The 20,297-nt window shown below is 41.4% G+C and overlaps 1 protein-coding gene and 1 non-coding gene across 3 annotated transcripts; both read right to left on the reverse strand.

Annotated features, from left to right (window-relative positions):
- Positions 1-515: 515 nt before the first annotated feature.
- PPP1R8 (protein phosphatase 1 regulatory subunit 8) lies at positions 516-17,486 on the reverse strand. 2 transcript variants are annotated; one of them, XM_031464477.2, is made up of 7 exons: positions 17,340-17,486; positions 15,410-15,470; positions 11,035-11,110; positions 9,563-9,783; positions 7,885-8,029; positions 3,350-3,414; positions 516-1,973 (listed from the first exon to the last, which is right to left on the reverse strand). In XM_031464477.2, the coding sequence occupies exons 1-7, from the start codon at positions 17,393-17,395 to the stop codon at positions 1,620-1,622; spliced, it is 978 nt and encodes a 325-aa protein (XP_031320337.1). In that variant the 5' UTR covers positions 17,396-17,486; the 3' UTR covers positions 516-1,619. The 2 variants fall into 2 exon arrangements, with proteins under 2 accessions (XP_031320337.1, XP_010992071.1); XM_010993769.3 differs by having other exon boundaries at positions 11,035-11,188.
- LOC116156987 (small Cajal body-specific RNA 1) lies at positions 13,713-13,878 on the reverse strand. The gene has a single exon (XR_004140952.1). It is a non-coding gene; the product is annotated as a small Cajal body-specific RNA 1 (non-coding RNA).
- Positions 17,487-20,297: the final 2,811 nt, after the last annotated feature.

Raw genomic sequence — 20,297 nt, forward strand, 5'->3', positions numbered from 1 at the left:
CAAAACAAACATCTAGCTACAGCCTAGTGAGCACAATGGCGAGCCACCCGTGGCCAGCACATTCTTCCCCTTAATTCATCCCCGAGGCCTCGAGGTTCTAGTATGCAAGACACATCCATTCAATCCAAACTCTGGCTGAAATCCCTTCTAAACGTAATCAGCTTCAGCTTCCACTCACTCCTGTGCCTCTGGAGCTACAGCTCAACTTCAGGCAGCTGTAACCAGAGGGCAGTGGTTACACCCAGGACCAGGGCCCCACAGACCAGTCTCTCTTTCAGAATCTGCCTCCTGAAGGGCAGCAGGCGCCTCTTAACCCACTTTGCTCAGTGAGGCTTCAGTCTGGGGACTGGAATCTTTAATTAGAATCTCCATGTTCATCAGGGGGTATCTTTATTTGTGGTAATAAAACGGGGACAGAGCATCACCTTCCAAGCCTGACAGCTGTACCTCTGACAAATATTCCCTAATGACAGTGGGACTAGGTGATGGCGACTGAATCACAGACTGCACGAGAATGACAAAAGTTAACGTTTAATTTACAGTGTAATAAAGGTTACAGGTAAAAAGCTACACATAAAGCGTGAAAAGGCCTATTACACAAATGTACAAATCTCTGTACAAAGCTCATATCAATGTTTCCTACCTTCGTCTCCTATGTTTGGTAGCCAGGTCTAGCCTTGGAGCTCTGGATAACAAGAGCTCTTGTCTCTGTCCAGGGGGGAAAGAGCCTCCGAACCAATACCCAAAAATGTCCTCTTAGAGACATCCATTACTTACAAAGTAAATCTCCTTTTTAATTGGAATTGCTCTAACTGGTCATATCCTTAAAAAATTGCCTTCATAACACACTCGAAAAGGAAAGTAATGCCTCAGAGAGTAGAGGACAGTACTCTGGAATTAAACAAGAAACTTCTGCAAATAAGAGTACTCAGGTTTGACAAGAAAAACAGGTAAAGTTCAAATAATACTGTAAGTTTAAAACTATCAACCTGTGTCTATGGCACTGGTCACAGATGAAGGAAAATCAAAATGCTCTCATTCCAACAGAAAGGACAAAAGAAAAAAGCCTAACTACTGGACCTCAAAACCACTGACCCAGGAAAACTTTTTTTACTTTAATCCTTAGCTTAACTGGAGAATTCTAAACCCTCTTGTTAATCACCTGGAATCTGTGGCAACCCTTCTGCTACCTGGGACTCGCAGGATAGTAAATATAAATTAGGCCGCTGGACCCACAAGGCTGGTGATGCTACTGTCAGCTCCACAGCTCTGGATTCAACCTGAGGGCCTAGAGTCTCTCCCAGGCTATTTGACTTTAAATAAAAATGATCCTAGGAAGAAAAGAAAGAGGAGGTAATGAAAGGCCTGGGAAAGAGCCAGGGCAGTCTATTTAAAAGGATGTATGAAACATTTCTCTACAATGAAAGTGTTCTGAAGACAGGTCTTTTTAGGATATTTCAACCCCACCCCCAGTTTTGATATTACATGGTTAGGACCCCAGGAGACATTCTGAAAGACGATACTGCACACATGGAAAAATTTTCTCCCTAGTTCATTAGCTCCCCCATCACCCTTCCACCCCATCCCCACCCACTCCCACCCCTCCATGACCAAAAATATCAAATCAGTAAGGAAGGTGTGGGCTTCTTGCCCGGCCAAGCCTCTTTTGCATATTTCTTCTTCTTGGGTTCGTTGACAGCTTCAGGGTTATAGACGGCAGGGTTTGGTGCAGGGTTCATGTTCACTGCTGACGGCACGACAGGAGTCAAGTCCACATCAGGAGCGAGGTTTGGATATGGCATGGGCAAGCCACCAATGAGTGCTGTCCCATGGATGCCATGTGGCTGGGAGCCAGCTTCACTGTGCGTGGGGGGTAGGCCCCCATAGAGTCCTCCGCTGAATGCAAAGTTCTGCATGCGCCTGCTTCCTGATTCCTCCAGGCCCAGCGAGCCAGGGCCCTCCACCCGCTTTTTCTGTGGTTTACAAGGAACAGAATAGATAAGATGTGAGGCACGAGAGTGCTGCTAGACTCCTATTACAGTCCTATAAGAGCTGGGGAAGGCCCCTAAACCTCTAACATGAGGTCAGTGTGTGAGCTTTTCATAAAGTAAAACTCATCCAGTTTAAGTGACTATTCTTTACCTTAAGGCCATACACCTCCCTCTCTCTCTTCTTTTTAATGTTAAAATGCCTTTTTAAGAAACAGAGTTGACAGAAGATGGTACTAGGTATTTCAATTTTTCTTTTGGGGGAGAAAATAAAAATTGAGTATCTTCATGTCAGGCGCTCCATTTTTAAACATTAATCTGAGAGCAAAACAAATATGCAGTGACTGAAAGCAGTTTACTAGTTGTCTGGGACTGGGAGTGGGAAGGGAATGACAGCAAAGGGACATAGGGGAACTTTCTGGGGTAATGGAAATCTTCTGTATCTTGATTATGGTGATGATTACCGAGGCACATAATCTGTCAAACTTCAAATTATAAAGACAGCAGAAAATGCCAAAGAAAGAAGAAAAAAGAAAAGAGCTCAAGGGGAATTGTGACACAAATACTATGGAGTTGTACAGAAAAATTTCATCTCGTACTTTTTCACACTGGACTAGAAGTTCAATGAGGCTCTCCCTCACCTCTCTACTCCTTTTGGATGAAATAAAGACTAACTAGGAACTTGACACATCTTATCAATCTAATGTATTCCAAAGTTTTGTTTGTTTTTTTTAAGCAAAACTCTATACCATCTCTGACCAGAGTCTTCCAATCATTTTTGAATACCTCTGTTAACAGGGATTTACTTCTAGGGGCCGTTTGTTCCCTTGTGGACAGCCCTATCTGTCAGGTAGTTAGTTCCTCCACATGTTGAGCAATCAGAACATCTCTGTAACTTCGACCCTCTTGGTTCTTTAGCAGAGCTGACCTTTAAACTTAATCCAGATGTGGGCTGGCTTTCCTATCTGTACCATTCCTATTCACCAGATAAAGTCATGGCAAAAGCCAGAGGTGCCAGCAGAAACACAACAATGCCTCTTCTTTGCCTAATAGCTTACTTTGAGTCCAGAAGTGATGGCTCAAGAAAGGTGGGTCTCTGCACCCTGCTGGGAGGTAAACTTACAGACTCACATGAAACCATAATTTACATGCATCATCAAGATGGCTGGTCACCTGTAGCCTCTTTATGGATCCCTAAACATATACAGGGTAAAAGTATTTCCACAGGATGAAAAATGGGAAAGAAACAAAGAGTGTGTTTTAAAATTAAGCACATACTTAAGACTTACCTGTACACGAAAGAGTGGGTTTTTAAACCAGACTGTATGAAATTTCTAATACTGTCACAACGTGCTTCCTACCTTGACTGGGACCACTGCAGTCTGCACCATGTTCCGGAAGCGACCAACTGAGGGATCCACATCCTCTGCAAAAGGACATGAAGGAAGGGTTAGTTTGGTAATCTACCAGGAGGATTAAGGGTATAGGGCTCACTGCGAACAAAGCAATCACAATAATACATTAAAACAGTAAAGTACAGCTAACACTTCGAGTGTTTACTATGTACCGTGTTAAATCCTTGCACCAACCCTATGAGGTAAGTACCACCACAACAAACATTTAAAAGACAAGAAAAGAAACTCAGGCGTGGGGAGTAAGGGGATCGGCCCAGTCACCCTACTGGAGAGAAGCCAGGATATGAATCTAAGCAGCCAGAAACAGGCCTCTGCTCCGAACCACTGTGCTGTGCTGCCTTCCCCAAGTTCTCTTTCATTCCATACACTTCCCTCTTTCGAGGGGAGAGAAAAAAGAGCAGACATTATCAATCTCATGTTAATGATAAAACAGTGACACGTCAAGATGTCACACACCACATACCTTGCTAACACCTGCTTATTAGCAAATAACAGAATTAGGATTCAGACCCAGGGCTTCAAGCTTAACTTCAGCTTTTGACCTGAGCAACTGTGTACCTTGTTCTGCTGTGCTTCTCTTTATTGTGCTTCACAGACATTGCATTTTGTTCTGTTTTGTTTTGTTTTTTAACAAACTGAAGGTTGGTGGCAACCCTGTGCTGTCAGATGATGGTTAGGTATTTTTAGCAATAAAGTATTTTTAAATTAAGGCACTGTAAAAAAAACAAGTATGTAATATTTTAGACAATGCTACTGCACACTTAATACACTACAGTATAGTGTAAACATAACTTTTATGCACACTGGGAAACAAAACAAATCTGTGTTACTAGCTTTGATATTTGTTTTATTGAAGTGGTCTGGAACTGAACTCACAATATTTCCAAGGTATGCCTGTACAATTAAGACTCACTTAAGGGGAGGGTATAGCTCAATGGTAGAGCACAGGCTTATTTAGCATGCGCAAGGTCCTGGGTTCAATCCTCAGTTATCTCCATTAAAAAAAATAAAACAAAAAAATAAAGCTCCTATAGCCATTAAAAAAAAAAAAGAGGGAGAGAGTCACTAAAGGATCTGAAGCCCCTGTCCAAGTAGGGTGGGAGAGCAGCTCCCTTTTCACAGCTCACACACACGTTACCATACCCTACAAAGCTTCCAGCTTCATTCATTCACTCTGCAGGGAGAAAGCACTAAGATAAGTAAGGGACGTGCGTGCAGTCAGTCTCTCATGCCCCATTCCATCAGGCATGGAAATAAAGAGCAAGACACTGTCCTGCCTCTAAGGAGTTCACAGCTGTAAAGTCAGACAGGCTACAATACAATGGAGGTGCTTCAAGAGAGATGCAAAACAGTGTTCCTGGAGCACAGAACTGGGACAGACTCCCTAGAATGAACAGAATTTTTCTCATTGAAGGCTGAGTGTGTGGAAACAGGCAAGCACAGACTTATTATTCGTATTGGAAGCCCCTTTTATCTTCATATAGTAGTAGGAAAGGAATTATTTCCCTAATAGTAATAATAATTCCCTTATTTTAAACGCCTTGAAGGTGCTTGCTATTTAAAGAAACACTCCTGTGAATCTCTTTGGAATACAAAGATTCATTACTTAATTCGGATAATTAACCTCTGGTTTCTTTGTTTTAAGTCTGGCTTTTCACATATTAGGATGCCTGTAAAGAATATAGCCTGGTATCATGTTCACAAACAACTGCTGTTCAATGAATGAATGAATAAACTGCTTCTACATGGAAGAAGGAAGAGGAAAAGAAATCCAGGCTCATCAGCAAGAAGATGAGGTCTCTTAAAAAAGGCACCCATATTTTCTCTCATCACCATAGGAGCCCTGTTCCAATTATCCCTTCAGCAAGGAAAGCTAAATGAAGTGCAAGAGCAACTGGAGCCCAGGAAGTGTGCCTAATGAGGGATGCAACCCACGTGTGCAACAGGCCTCCAGAGGTGGGGGCTACGCCTATCTGGGGGAGCTTATCCTGTGCTGGCTGACAGGAACTCTTCTCGTTCTCCAGCCATTCTGCTCCTGGAGAGAGGATCTGCCCACTGCAGGATACCTCTGCTCCAGGAAGATTACCAAGTTCCTTGCTAAGTCTACTTCTGATACAAGAAAGTCTGCATAGGTAAAGGCAAAAGGGGTGGCAGAGGATGATGGTGCCGGTGGCTAACGTTTATCAAGGGCTATTGAGTGCTGAGTACTGAGGTATTTTCGCATATATTAATGATTTAATCTCCCCTCCAATCCTGTGAGGCTGGCAGTCTGGTAAGTCAGGGTCACAGAGCTACTAAGTGGAGAGGTGGGTTTCAAACATAGGCCCTCTGATTTCACAGCCCATGCTCTTAAATACTATGCCATACTCTGTCTGAATATACTGCCTTAATAAAGCTCCAGGGCAACAATTTGCAAGGAGAAAAAGAAAACATATCAGACCCTGAGTCCTGAAAAACACTTAAAAAGTTATCTCGTCTAGTGATTCCCAAACTGTTGGCTATTCATCAGTACAAAAAAGAGCTTGTTTAAAACTACAAATTTCTAGGTTCAACCCCCAGAAACTCTTACCTGGTACCCAGAAATAAGCTTCTCACATTAGTCAGCCAGCTCCTGCCTGAACATTTCCCTTGGGCATTCACTACTTGGAGGAGTAATTCGTTCCACTTTACACATTAGAAAGTGAATGAAAGTCACTAGAATGAATGCCCCAATCTCTTCCACAGGAATCTTTTAATTCTTCTTCTAAATATAAGAAGGATTCGTTGTTACTTTTTATGCTAAGCCAAATTACTTGCTACTCTCAGGCTCTGGTTTCGCCCACTCCTTCCTCCTGAAGGTCAGCCTTGCAAACATCCACACTCAGAGGCTGTACCTCCTCCAAAGTGTTCTCCCCTATGCATGGTTCCCAGCATTCAGGGACCACTTTCCATAGCTGGGAGTCTCCTCCACCCTCAAGACTACAGAACACATCTGGTCCTTAAGGCCATGTTTGAATTTAGTAACACATTTGTGAGTTCTGCTCAGAACACAGGCCACGGGGCTACTGCCCCCCATTATTCTATTAATGCAATCTTAAACTGTACTTGATTAGTTTCCACATCCCCCAATGACTTACACGGCATTTCCAATTAACTAAAATCCCTAGATTTCTTTTTTCCACAAGCTGTCACTGGAACAGGTTTTCTCCATTTAAATAAATGATATTTTGAAACTAAATGCAGGACTTAAAAATTATTCTCCCTGCATTTCAATTTGGGAAATAAAAGCAATTTGTTAGTTTGGGATCGTTGTTTCCACCCATTAAGATTTATTTCCAAACAAGATTTTTGGAATCCCAATTCCATCTTCACTATATAAACCACACCTTCCAGCTCTATGCCATTCACTCCCAGAGTACTTGAGTTATAACATAAGCCCAGTAAGTGAATGCTGAATAATGGAACAAATGGGTAGACTCATTGGCCTTCCTATAAACTGATGCTCTCATCTTGCTGACATTTCCATACAAACTGTAAGTCACGACATTACAGAGGCATGTCTTCAATGCAATTAATAGTGGCAGAAAGTTCTCCAATCTTAGACTTACCAGTCATATTCAGACCCATGAGGACAGTAGTGTCTGCTTTGAGGTAAAGACAGCAAACACCTATACTTAAATTTACTTAACCACTATGACACAGACATACTGGATCAGCAAAGGAGTGTTACAGCCTTGCTCTGTATACTGAATTATATGCGCCCTCTCTGTAGCTATTTCTTTCACACTGAAACTGGATAATGATTGAGTGTTCAGGGTACTCCACCAACGCACAAGCATACCTGTTTTATTGCACTTCATGGATACTGAGTTTTTTATAGATTGAAGGTTTCTGGCAACTCAGCATTGAGCAAGTCTATCAGCGCCATTTTCACAAGAGCATGACTCACTTCATGTCTCTGTGTTACATTTTTGGTAATTCTCACAATATTTCAGACTTTTCCATTATACTGTCTGTCATAGTGATCTGTGATTAGTCATCTTTGATGTTACTATTGCAAAAAGATTATGACTTGCTGAAGGCTCAGATGACAGCTAGCAGTTTTTTGCAATGAAGTGTTTTTTAATTAAGCTATGTACATTGTGTTTTTAGACTTAATATTATTGCACACTTAATATACAGTAATAGCGTAAATACAACTTTTATATGTACTGGGAAACCAAAAAATTCTTGTGATTTGCTTTACTGCGATACTCACTGTATTGTGGTGGTCTTGAACCAAAGCTGCAATATCTCCAAGGTATGCCTATACCATACAAAAATATCTCCCCTCAATATAGCACCTGTTCTAATTGAGTAATAAAGCATAGGTTTAAAAAAAAAAAAATAGCACCTGTTATCCTAAACCTTGTTAAGAAACATTACAACTGAACTACAGATTGTGTACACTACTCTCTGAGACCACAGCTTTTTCATCAGGAAAAACTAGAAAGATACCTCACCTGGGTTGATGATCTCATCATCCTCACTGAAGGTCACCCGTGAGTTCTTCCTCTTCCTCTTTGGTCTCTGAATGTCCAGATTTCCTTCCTCAATAGTGAGGGTGGAAATCCGCTTGTTGTGGGCAGTGTTGAATTCTGTCAGGTTCTGGGGCAGGGTTCACATGAGAAAGACAGGAATAAGTACACCGGAAACTTGAAGGAGAGTATTACCAAATAAAGGGTAGGAAGGTATCAGCAGCTAACCTTCACCTCCCCACACAGATGAGTCTCTTCTACATTCATGAAAGATTCATTACTGTCCCTAGATGCCTAATACAAGCGAGCCTCATTTGACAGAATGTGGAACATCTTTATTGACTAGTGGGCCCAGCAATAGTCAAAAGGAAGTGCTGAAAACACTTGAGTTGAGGTTTTGGGTTTTCTTGAAGAAAAGTTATGTTTTCATGCTGAGAATTAAAGGAATGTGACTAGGAAGAAATCCAAGAGTTGTTTTTAAGTAACAAAACAGAAATGAGAGAGGACAGCTTTTTTCCCAGTAGCTCTCTCCTTTAAAACTTGTTGCCAGTGCACTGAATATTTGGCATTAATATTTTGTTGCTCCCATCCCTGTGTCTGGCCCCATTTCTATTCATAACTATCCATCCATCTCAATGATTAACTTGGCCTCAGCACTGCTGCCTGCCTCTTCCCAACCCCCTGGACTTATTCCAATCTGCATTGCAGTTTGAGATATTCCAAATGTCTTGAGAACAAGGACCCAGAGATGACCTAACATACTGAACTAAAAGACAGGGAGGCATGGAAGCAGCCTGGAGGAGAATGGACAAGAGTGACTGCCTACGAGGCCCATGGCTATGAGACTACTTCTTTAGAACAAAATAACTTCTAAACTGTAAGATTTCTATAGTGTTTTTCTTCCTACAGGCTGGGAAACTGCCTCAGTATACACAGATAATAAATGCATGTGGGAGTTAAGGATAGGCTGGCGTTTGATACACCTGGATAGATCAGTCACACCAATGCAGTGACAGACATGTGAAGGCAACAGCTACATCACAAACTACTGGGGTCAGCCTCTAGAAAAGAAAAATCTTAGCACATTAAAATGAAATCTTGTAAAATTCAGGGCCCTCAGGGAAGCCAGGCTGATAGCAAAAGCAGTCTAGTTCTATTCAGAAAATCCTCGGGCTGTTTGGACAATATCAAAAAGAGCTACATAAATGAATGAAAGCTTCAGTCTCTGCAAGCCAGTGCTGTCCAGTCGAACTTTCTGGATGATGGAAATGTTTTCTACTGGTGCTACTCAATATGGTTAGTCACATGTGACTACTGAGTACTTGAAATGTGGTTAGTGGTTACTGCATTGGACAGCGCACCTCTAGGAAAATGTAACTACTACCCTTGGCTTCTAACATCCAGTGAAGGTGCACAAGACGACCATGAGGGTCTACTGGCAGGAGACCCAATCTCCTTCTTAGCCCTGGTTATACATAACCAAATCCACACAATGCAGCTCTCCAAGGGCCACACCACATTAACAAAGTGGCAAAGGCCTACCACTGGGCTCAAGAAAACCTCCAGCTGCTAAGTCATTGGCATTTCAAGTTACACAGAACAGCAACATAATACAAAAACCAGAGTCCCAAAAGACTTAACAATGACATAGATGTGGAATTACATCAAGCTCTGTTTCCTCCTCTGGAAGCCCCAGTAAGCCCTTGAGTTCATCATCCTCTCCACCCATCTTCTCATCTCCTTTCACAGCTGATGGCAATGTCTGAGGCTTCTCACGTAGAGTGTATGCCCTTGTGGATGCACCAAACGAGACTGTAGAATCGATGGGAATTTGCTGAGGCTTGTGAGGTTCCAACCGAATGTGACCCAAGAAAGTGCCGTGTGCTGGGAATAACCAAATCAGAAATGTAAGAGAGGGCAAAAAACAACAAAAAACCAACCTGAGTTGTCAAAGGGACAGCAGCTCTTCCTAGCACATCAGTTTTGCTTTTTAAAATGGAAATAGCACTGGGTCCACTTTGCATCCCTTGTCATGGGGTCACAATGAAAAGGAAACTCCACTAAATCCTGAATCTCTTCAGTGGATTTCTTACACATCTTCAGAGCTGCTGTTACCCCACACGACAAATACCACTGCTTGCTCTCTGCTGCCAGAAGGCTTGGCTCCATTCTGGGTCCAGCAGGAACAGCTCCAACCCAGCAATAACCATGTACCCCCAAGGCTAGAGAGAAGAATTGCTATGGTCTGACCTCTCCAGCCCCAAGTCTAAGGAACGTAGGAATTGCTGGCCTGGTGGCAGTTATGCTTGGGTTTTCCCCAGGATAAGAAAGGAGGTTGGTTGAAATGGGTGCAATATCAATAGCAAGGCAAGCCAAAATCCTACTGGAGAGTCTGAAGATTTTTCCATGTCCACATTCTGTATATTATGAAATGGAGAGAAAAGATGAGATAAATTTGCAAGTAAGTACTTGTAAGATGAGGCTCTCCAAAACCATTACATAGGCAGATTGGGTGTGTGTGTGGGTGTGTGGGGGTGTGTGTGTGTTGGGAAAGGAGTAAAACACGGTCAAGGTCCCATGCAGTCATCTCATTTGCATTTCTGGGATTGTCTTTGACAAACTTGAAAATCTTATTAGTTGGAGTGTGCTTATAGAATTAAAGTTGATATTATTAGTAGTCAAAGCAAAATGTAGCTGGAATAAAGAACCCACTATAAAAAACTAACATTTTTGCTCAGAGCTTTTTTTTGTTTTTTTAATGTCCTGTACCACAACTCTACTACATTAATGGAGCTCATTACGGCTTCTGCTTAATTTGGACCACAATCTATCATGGGCCTATAAACACTCGAATACCCATAATCCCTAGAGTTCCTGGCTGCTTTTTCTTGTTCTCTATATATACCAATTGCTTCCTCTGGGAACGTGCTCCCCAAACCCTCTTCTGTCTCTAGTCATCAATTATTTCAGGAAAATTGGATGTATTACAGCAATGGAGAAGGGCTGATTTAAAAACCAAACGTAAACTTCCTTGATGAGCAATAAAACACGGTATCAAAACTGAAGAACCCAAAGAACATTTTCACATTGCCCAAAAGGGAATGTGTGAAATGGGATGGGATGTGAGTTACTTACTACTGTTGAGATCTATTAGGAAAACTCTCTTCAGATGCTTGTGGTAGACCAAGGCAGCGTGGACCCGAGAGCAAGACTGGTGATCAATGGTAAAGTCACACAAATCAGGGTTTCTCCCAAATAAGTAATACTTCTTCTCATCAATAATCAGTTTCTAAATAAATATTAAATTAAATATTACTTAAAACTCGTTTCAACAGGGTTTAGCAGAAATTCTTCCGATCAAGTAACTAAAGAACCTTGAGTAAATAAAATTTGTCAAGGTAAAAAAAAAATCTATATCTATATCTATATCTCTCCTATAATTCTTCAAGATAAAGAGCTCAGAATGATTTATTAACATTTTCGGGGGGGGAGTGGATGGCAATTAATCTCCCCAAATATAGTGATCAAATGTTTAGTGTTGGTATGATAAAGCATTTCCTAATTCTATTAGATGTAAATGGCCTGCAAGAGTGGTTATCTTCTCTGCACTGGACATTTAAGATTTCACTGAATCTCAATTTTAGCTCAAGCAAGAAACAAGAATACAAAGCAGGCCTATAAACTAATACAACTGCTTTTCAGAAAGTATACATTCAAGTGAAGATTATCAATGGGTTAGGAAAGGAAGGGGATATAAACACCCATCTATATTCTAATCATGCTGCCAGAGCCCCAAAGTATTTTTGGAAACATCTTTAGGAACTGGAATTACATTAGACATCATTGAATGAGCCTCTAAATCTAACTTTATTATTCCATTTCATTTAAGTCACTCTTCCAAGATGGTCCAGCTGGTTAAGTGGTAGAGCTGGGGTTTAAGCTCAGGTGTGAATGACTCATAATGCTAATATTCTAAACAACAGTGCCATGGGTCTGAAACAATTCTGAGAGAAGAGCTCCAAAATGTTTCTAGTAGCTGCTATGGCACTGGAAAAAATAAAACTATATAATGCCCCCCAAAAATAGCAGAAAAGAGGATTTCATGGATCAGCAAACTGTTATTTAAAAAATTGAGGGGCTGACATAGCATGGTTAACTTTTATTTTACCAAGTGAAAACTTTTTTGGTCACCTATCAGTATCATCACAATCATTTTATAAAAGGCCTTATTATCACCAAATAAGTAAAATGACAAGGATAAAGGACCACTCTTTGAGCTGAATTTAGCTTTATGATAAACTCAATACACTGTCTTTATTTTTCTTTAAATCCTACATTAGTAAAGCCTTTGCCACAGATTGGTTGCAGACTGGGCTGTCATAGATGAGGGCCTCTAGGTGATTTTTTTTTGCTAACAATTCTTTCAGTTCTTAAAGTCTACAATTTGAGCACTTTGAAGAATAACCTTCATTCAGATATGTTATGTTTTTCCTTTAAACACAAGTTCTCACTAAGCTCTAGCTCACATTTCACACTCCACTCCTAAAATTGCTGAGAGAAGACAGCACAAAGCTGAGTAAATAGAAGTACAGGAAAGTTAGGATGGTACCAGGCTAAGAATCAAGAGGCTTATATTTCATTCCTGGCTGTCACTGAACTCACATTGGGCTACTATTCTCCCCTATGCTTTAGTGTTCTCCTTCTAAAACCAGAAATATACTTCACATACTAACAACAGTTAACAACGGCTGAGCACTTATGTGCCACACATTGTGCTATGAGTTTTATGCTGTGTCATTTCATCCTCACAACCACTCTGGGAGGTAGGTAGGTAATATTATTCCTATTTTTATAGATAGGAAAAATGAAACATAAAGAAAATTAATTAATATATGCAAATTCACACAGCTATTTATAAACTGGATTAGAAATTCAGGTCTGTCTTAGACTTCAGAGTCTAAGCTTTTTTACCCACTATGTTACATACTTTCTTCACTCTTCCTGCATCAAAAAATGCACCATATGGCAAAATAAATTTTAAGGAGTGAACAAGTACTATGGGTCACACTCTTATTTTTTCTTTAATAGTCACTTACTCAGTTCCTTTTTTGCTTAGCCTTTAAGGCTCAAAATAGGTATGTGGGTCACCTATGGGAAACCCTGTCCAGCAGTGCCCACTTGCTACTGGCAGAACTTATCCCAGGCCCCTAGGGCTAGGGAGCACCAAGATTTAACAACAGACTGACAGCTCAATCACAATCATCCCATGTCTGCTTACACCCAAGTATTAAGACTTGGGTTAAAAATAAGACACTGCTTTAGAATTGAGACAGCCCTGAAACGTCAACATCTTATTCTTTCTAGGTAATATCTATGTGAGTTGAATCTCACTGCATTTCTCATTCACTTTATATGCACATAGATTATGTCCTCATAAACTTAAATTTGCTAGCCACAGTCCTCATAGGCTGGTCTTAAAGAAACAGTATATAAGACCAGCAGCTCTTAGGTTCTAACATAAAATTGACCACATTTCTGTGATTCAAAGGTACCAAAGACATACCCAAGATTTAGGTGTTTAGAGCAGGGAAAAAAGAGGAAGAGCACCCAAATTAAATATACACATTCACTATTAAAGGCAATTCACTTACAGAAATGTTTAAATGTAGGGAGAAAATATGTCTTAGAATCAAGAACACATGCTAATTCTTGGACAATATGCATCTTGTCCAAGTGAATGAAATAATGCATTTGTCTTTCAACAGTCACTATAGCCACAATTTCTTGACTAGCTACAGCTAGTACCATTATCCAGTTGTGCCTCTGAGTTATAACTCAGAGTGTATCTTTACACACTGGGCTTAAAAGACTCATGGCTTTTGTTTTAATATTGCACTTCTTAAACCCAGCTATCACAACACATCACTAGCCTCTAACACAAGGCTAGGACACAGATAGCTCGGTTAGTATCGAGTGCTGCCTACGTCCTTAAAAAATAAGCACATCTCAGGTCTCTTCCTCTCAGAAACAATACAGGGATGTCTAAGGATTGCAACTTGACAGTTGTGTGGCAACTCAATTCACCTACGAGCACTGAAAGAGAACATTATCAGTTAATAGAAACCAGTAATAGGGATCTCTAACAAGTTAGAGTGCTCTGAAAATATAAATTATTTTGCAAAGGAATATATTTTCATTAAGGATAGGTCTCCTTGTCTGTTTCTTCTTGTTGCAAACTAAAGATTTACTAAATTCAGATAAAAAAAAGATTCCTATATGTCTATCTAGTAATAATATTTTATGTGTGGAACAGTCTATAGTAAAAAACATACATTTTAGCTAAATTATTCCCTTAAATAACCTTATGTTTTGAAACTTTTAAGATAGAAGAACCTAGGACAAAGGGGCTCTTAAGTGACTGGCTAAGGGCTTGATGAATTTAATAACAGAATTCATCACAACTGGTGCCTTAGTACTTTGCAAAATAGATGGGTATCTCTACAACATCCTGAAAGTGACAACAATGTATTTACAGAAACTTCAGGAGATCTGAGATAACCTTTCACTATGGAATGCAGTATTTTTAGTATATACACCAAAGAAAAATAACTACACTCAATTAATAGGGACTTGAACTTAATTCTATCTGAGCAAGCTAATATAAAATTGGTCTAAGACACGGAGACTCACAAATCCACAGCCATAGGGGGCATAATCTCTATTTCTTGGTGAATAAATGGTAGCACAAAGATTAAAAAAAAAAACCTCACACAACCTAATAGCTAATCAAAATTCATGTTCTAAGTTCTATGTGGTTTTCATTCTAGACACTTGCAGAAAAGCTGGAATTCTTCTAAATACTTCCTTTATAGTACTTATTTCAATCATAATCATGAGGTTTTTTGTGATTATGTCTTTCCCAACAGATAATTTCTTTGAGTGTAGGAACAATGTTTGTTTTGTTCACTGTTGTAATCCTTATGCCGAGCACAATAACTGGCACATAGTAAGCACTCAGTAACTGCTTTGAATGAATGAATTTCATCACCATTCCATTCTCTTTTATAGAGCAAGCATCTTAGTTGACTATCTTCTTTGAAGGGCTTGGGCTTGAATCTCATAAAAGCAACTTAAAAATTAAACTCACTCTGTATCATTCACTTTCTTCTTCAGTTATTGCAGATCTTGCACCTTCCACACAACTCCATGTACTCAGAGAGAAAGAACTCACCAAGTTATAGGGCATCCAGTTTGACTGAGGCCCATAGGCCCATGATCTATTAAAACCCTTCATTTGGAAAGTGAGATAAGTCACAAAAAACTGAGTGTCTGTGGGAGACACAAGGTTTGAATGTGTTATATCACCATGTGCTTTTAATAGAAAAAAAATCAGGATGAACAAAAGTAGCATTGCTGGAAAACAAAGCACAGGAGAGGGGGTGGAAAAGTGAGTCACTGGCAAAAATCTTTAGTGTGGTGGGAAGAAAAGGGAAGACATGTATTTCCATACCTCAATTAGCTTGTCTCCTTTGACTACATCCAGATGTAAACCAGGGGGGGGTTTACCTGCCCTGAAAAATAAGAGTGAAAAAAGTATTTTCAGGATGAGTTTGTAAATGCCATTTTACAGTCACTCTCCCATTCAATATTATAGCTCTCCTACCAGCCTATAATTAGTTCATGTTCAAGCAGAAATGTCATCTACTTCACTGTTATTACAGCTCCTTTCTACATTTGACACTTACTTCCCTAGTGATTCAACTGCTCTAAAACAGATTTTAGTGGATCTGTATTTAGAGCAGCACCAATGAAACCTGTATTTTAACACTGGATTAACACCTTGGAGAGAAAGCAGCACAGAGAGCGCAAGTACTATAGCTGGGGTTGTCTGGTCATGCGGAGTTTGAAGATCTGCCACTACCAATAATACCATGTAAAGGTAGAATAAATAAATCAGCTAGTGTTTGGGGTTGATCAAGATCAATCTCATCACAGAAGAAGCACACAGTATTGTCCTGAGCTCTGAGACCAAATAAGAGGTACATAATTAGGGAGCTAGGGAAACCCAAAACTATGCCCATGAAACCGGGTGCCAATAAATAGAAGAGATATTTGTTATCCTTGAACAGAACTTTCTCTATACTCTTATAACCACACCATTCAAGGGAGATACATATGTGTCAAAAGCACCTAACACAGTGCCTGGTGCATACCAGACACTGAGGAAATGGTAGGCGATCACACAGTCTCTTCTAACTGTAACTTTACTGTCCTGGTTCAACTTCTGAAATCAAAGCAGCAAGTAACCAAAATGGACATAGAATTGTAGACTGAAGCAACGGGGTGTTACAAAAGTACAAAAGGACCCAGAAAATAGCCACACATTCATTTGCTTCCTGTGTTTGCTCCCTTGAAGTCTGAAGGAAGAACAGCCTTGCCAGAGTCCCTACATTTGCACACACAGAAATGCATTCGTCCATATAATTGAAGTTGCAACACAGTCACCTCACAGTTCTGACCAAACACCCCTATGGCGGTTACTGGTAGGGCAGTGCATTGGACAAAAGCCCATTTTGTGTGAAAAACAGGGAAAACAAAGTTACATCCAAAAACATGCTTTCTGAATTCCTACTATGTGCCTGGCTCAGGCCTAGGAGCTGGGAATATAAAGATGCATCAGACAGCCCTTGCCCTTGAGGATCTCAACATCACGAGAGCCACAATCACACATAAACGTTACACTGTGATGAGCTACAGCAGAACTAGCTCTAAGTCGGATGGGTCTCCCTGCAAGGCAATTCATGTGTATTCATCTTGTACCCTACTCAAAGACTAAACTAAATTATTCCATTATTCCCAAGAACTTGCGAAGGGAGGAAAGGGGTTCACCTTAACAATCACTGATGCCCTCTGGTGCCCGGCTTCGCGTGGGTCGCTGAAAGCAGGGGTAGGTCAGAGCCGTTCCTGCCCTCAAGGAGCTCCCAGTCTACGAGAGACAGGTAAGTACCACACCCGGGCTGCAGCAACAACCGCGGGATGCCGGGCTCTGAGGTGAAGGCCGGGGCCGGGAAGCTAGCTCGTGCGCGCTCGGGACAGAGGACGGGGGGACAGGTACGGTTCTCCACAAGAGCACCAGGCACTCAGTCAGGAGTTGGGGTAAGTTCGGGGCCAAGGCCTCGAAGCGCCCCGGCAACGGAGTGACTGCCCGAGGGGCTGCCTAAGCGAGCGCCTCAGAGCCCCCAGCTGTGGGTTTCCTCAGTTCCTGGGCCCGGGCTGCGGGCTCCCCATTCCTCCACACGCCGCCCGGCCCGACGGACAGTTCTCCCTCAGTCAGTCCCTGGGTCTTTGAGCCGTTCGGCTCGCTGCGAGAAATGAGCTGCCCGGCCAGCCCAGGCCAGCCCAGGCCAAGCCACTCCAGCGCTGGTCGCCCCGCCACTCACCAGGTCGGGCAGTCGAACAGCGGGAGGCTGGAGCCGGAGTTCGCGGCTGCCGCCATCTTGCGTCTCCCCCTCCCATTTGGCGGGCCCTAAGCACGCCGGGAAACTGGAAGACCCAGAGGGGAGAGGCAGCATCCCGGCAGCCTGTGCGTATGCGCGCGCGCGCGCAAACACGTACGCAGTGACGCACAAACGCATAGGGCGCTTCTAGTGGTGGTGGGGTCTGGGGTCCGGTTTTGAAGTCTTTTACAGCGTTTTATAGAGCGGGCTTTCTCTGGCCAGGAGGTATCTGAGGGAAATAAGCTTGTAAGGAGGGGTTCGGTCTCCCTCTACGTCCTGCAGACACGCGCTCAGACTCTAAAATCTTGCGACTCCTTCGTTCTTTCAGGCTTGCATATTTAGCCTTTCGACCCCAATCTGGAGAGAAGCTAGAGGGCAGAGCTCAGAGATTGGAGTGATCACTCATTCTGTTTCTCCTCTTCTGGCCCTTCTCGTAGAGCTGCATGGACCGTACTCCCTTCCCCATCCGAATCCAAATCTGGTCCTTGAGGGCTTCTGTAGATTATCTTGGAAGCTACCTTAAGGGGCCATCTAAATTATGGATAAACTGGAGCCAGAGGCGGGTCCAGTCAGATGACTGGCGTCTAAATCTTAAATGTGCATGATTAAAATGGTTAATCAAGTCGAGATCCCTTTGGATTTTAAATTTTTGGTCATAGTGACTAGATAGTGTAAAGAAGCATTAGGAATCTGGCCTGCTTTAGGCCAACAGCTCCTGAAAGAGACCATCAGAAGGGTCTCTCGTGGCTTTGTCTACTGAGTGCTTTCTTATTTAGGCAAATAAGTATTTTATATGAATCATCTCATTTAATCCTCACAACTCTCTTAAAATAGGTATTTTGATCCCTAGGAGAAGGCTAACAGAGACTGAGTTGCCCAGTCTCACCCTAGAACAAGTGGCGAGTGGGATTCAAACCTAAATCTGTATGATACCAAAGGCCATGCTCTTTAATCACCACTATCTCTCACACTTTAATATTGGTGCAGTCATATTTATTAGCCTGCAACTGAGGCCCACCACTTTCACTGTTGTAGAAAACATGGGAGGGTTATTTGACCTGTTTTTTTTCTCTTTTAAAAAAACCAATTGCAAAATTATTGTTCACGCAGAAAGAGGCTCTGCACAGGAAGTTTTCTATGATGGAGTTATTTCTTTTCTTAATTCCCTGCTACTTGTCCTCTAGATTTTAAATAAAGCATCAGCCTGTTCAAAAGATTTTGCCTTTGGTGACATCTCCAGGCATTAAGATTTAACTGCAGCATAATATTAACTTGGAATTTACAATTATCAACTCTTAGGCAAGTAGGAGAATGACCTCTTCCTTTGGTCTTCAAAAGCACAGTAAACGTACCCAGCAAGGATGTTAACGGATCAGATCACTTATCAAATGACTAGTTAATATCCTCCTTCCCAGGCTTATGATTCCAAAGGTAGACTAGGATGATAGTTCTAAACTTGGTTTCAAGAAAACAAGCTATGGCTCCCTCCTTTAAGCACAAGAACTTGATTCTTTTTTGTTTATTATTATTTTTGGTGGGGGTCATTAGATTTTTATTTATTTTAATGGAGGCATTGGGAATTGAACCCAGGACCTCGTGCAAGCTAGGCATGCACTCTACCGCTGAACTATATCCTCCCAAGAACTTGATTCTTCAGAAGGAATTCAATAGTCTCAAGTGTTTTGAGTGTAATAGAAGAGCAAGGTACTTTTATCTACAGAGATGGTGCAGGCCTTTGAGGTTCCATGCCATTTTCATGAGGTGGTGTTGAAGCCATTTCTAACTATCAGTGACCTGCTAACATCTTATGTCAACTTTGCCTTTCAATTCCTCGGCTTCTGTGTGTGGTCCACTATTTTATCCCTTCTAGTGCTGAATATACACCCAAGAAACCTAAAGCTATATTCTTACCCTTATAATTCTTTACTCCCTGGCCATATTCCCTGTTTGCAGCACAGCTGATATTCACACTGGCCTCTGATGTAAGGGCACCTTACACTTACCTAGGCCTTATAAATCAAAATGCTCTTTGTTTGGGCAATAGTGATGTCAGTAGAGATCAGCAAACTGGAGGACAGCAGTCTAGGACACGAACCTTTTGAAATGTTAAGATTGATGGGCTAGCCTTTGGATTTTGGTACCTCAACTAAGATTTAATTTCTTAGACTTCGAGACTTCCTTAGAATAGAACAAAGACATTAGGAGCATACTGATGTAAAAAAAAAAAAACTGAGAACATCTTTGATATATGAGTGGTCAAATGGAGACACTGAAAAAAATTGTATGTTTGTGTATAGACAGTACAAGCAAGTGACTTCATTTAGCAGGATGGTGAATGAAAAGTTACAAGGTGCTGAGGAAAGAAAAGATGGTCATGAAAATTGAGTAGAAATTGCCACTGCTCCAGATTTTTAAAGGAAGCTTCGTGAAAGAGGTGGTGAGCAGGATAGTTTGTATCAGTGATGAATAGAGACAGTGTATAATGTCTCAAACGTATGGTTTTAAGTCTGCATGCTTGAGATCAAATTCTGGATCTGCTGCTCCTAAACTGTGTGCCCTTGGCCTCATCACTTACTTACTATGCCTCAGTTTCCTAATCCATAAAAACAGGACAAGAAAAATACATCTCCTAGACGGTTTTGTGGGTGTAAGAAAATAAATGTAAAAAGTAAAACATTTAGTGTAGTAAATTGCTTGTAGTAAGGGCTCCAATATTACCCAACAAATGACCATTCACATGCAGAGCACTTTCTCAAGCCTTTAAATTCCTGTAGTAGTAGACTGCCATTCCTGGCCTCAGCTTCTTCAGTTGTAAAGTGATGGGACTTGTCTAGATGAGTGGTTCAGACATTAGAGATATCATAGACCAGGAAAATAAAAATACTATAGGGGTGTCAACTT

This window comes from Camelus dromedarius, chromosome 14, assembly GCF_036321535.1.
Source record: "Camelus dromedarius isolate mCamDro1 chromosome 14, mCamDro1.pat, whole genome shotgun sequence".
Lineage (NCBI taxonomy): Eukaryota > Metazoa > Chordata > Mammalia > Artiodactyla > Camelidae > Camelus > Camelus dromedarius.

Excerpts from the sequence above, each read along its gene's own strand:
- PPP1R8 (XM_010993769.3), bottom strand. The coding sequence starts at position 17,395 with ATGGCGGCAGCCGCGAACTCCGGCTCCAGCCTCCCGCTGTTCGACTGC. Across the intron at positions 15,471-17,339 it reads CTGTTCGACTGCCCGACCTG|GGCAGGTAAACCCCCCCCTG; the intron begins GTGAGTGGCGGG and ends CTTATTTTTCAG. Across the intron at positions 11,189-15,409 it reads AAGGAGACAAGCTAATTGAG|AAACTGATTATTGATGAGAA; the intron begins GTATGGAAATAC and ends ATATTTATTTAG.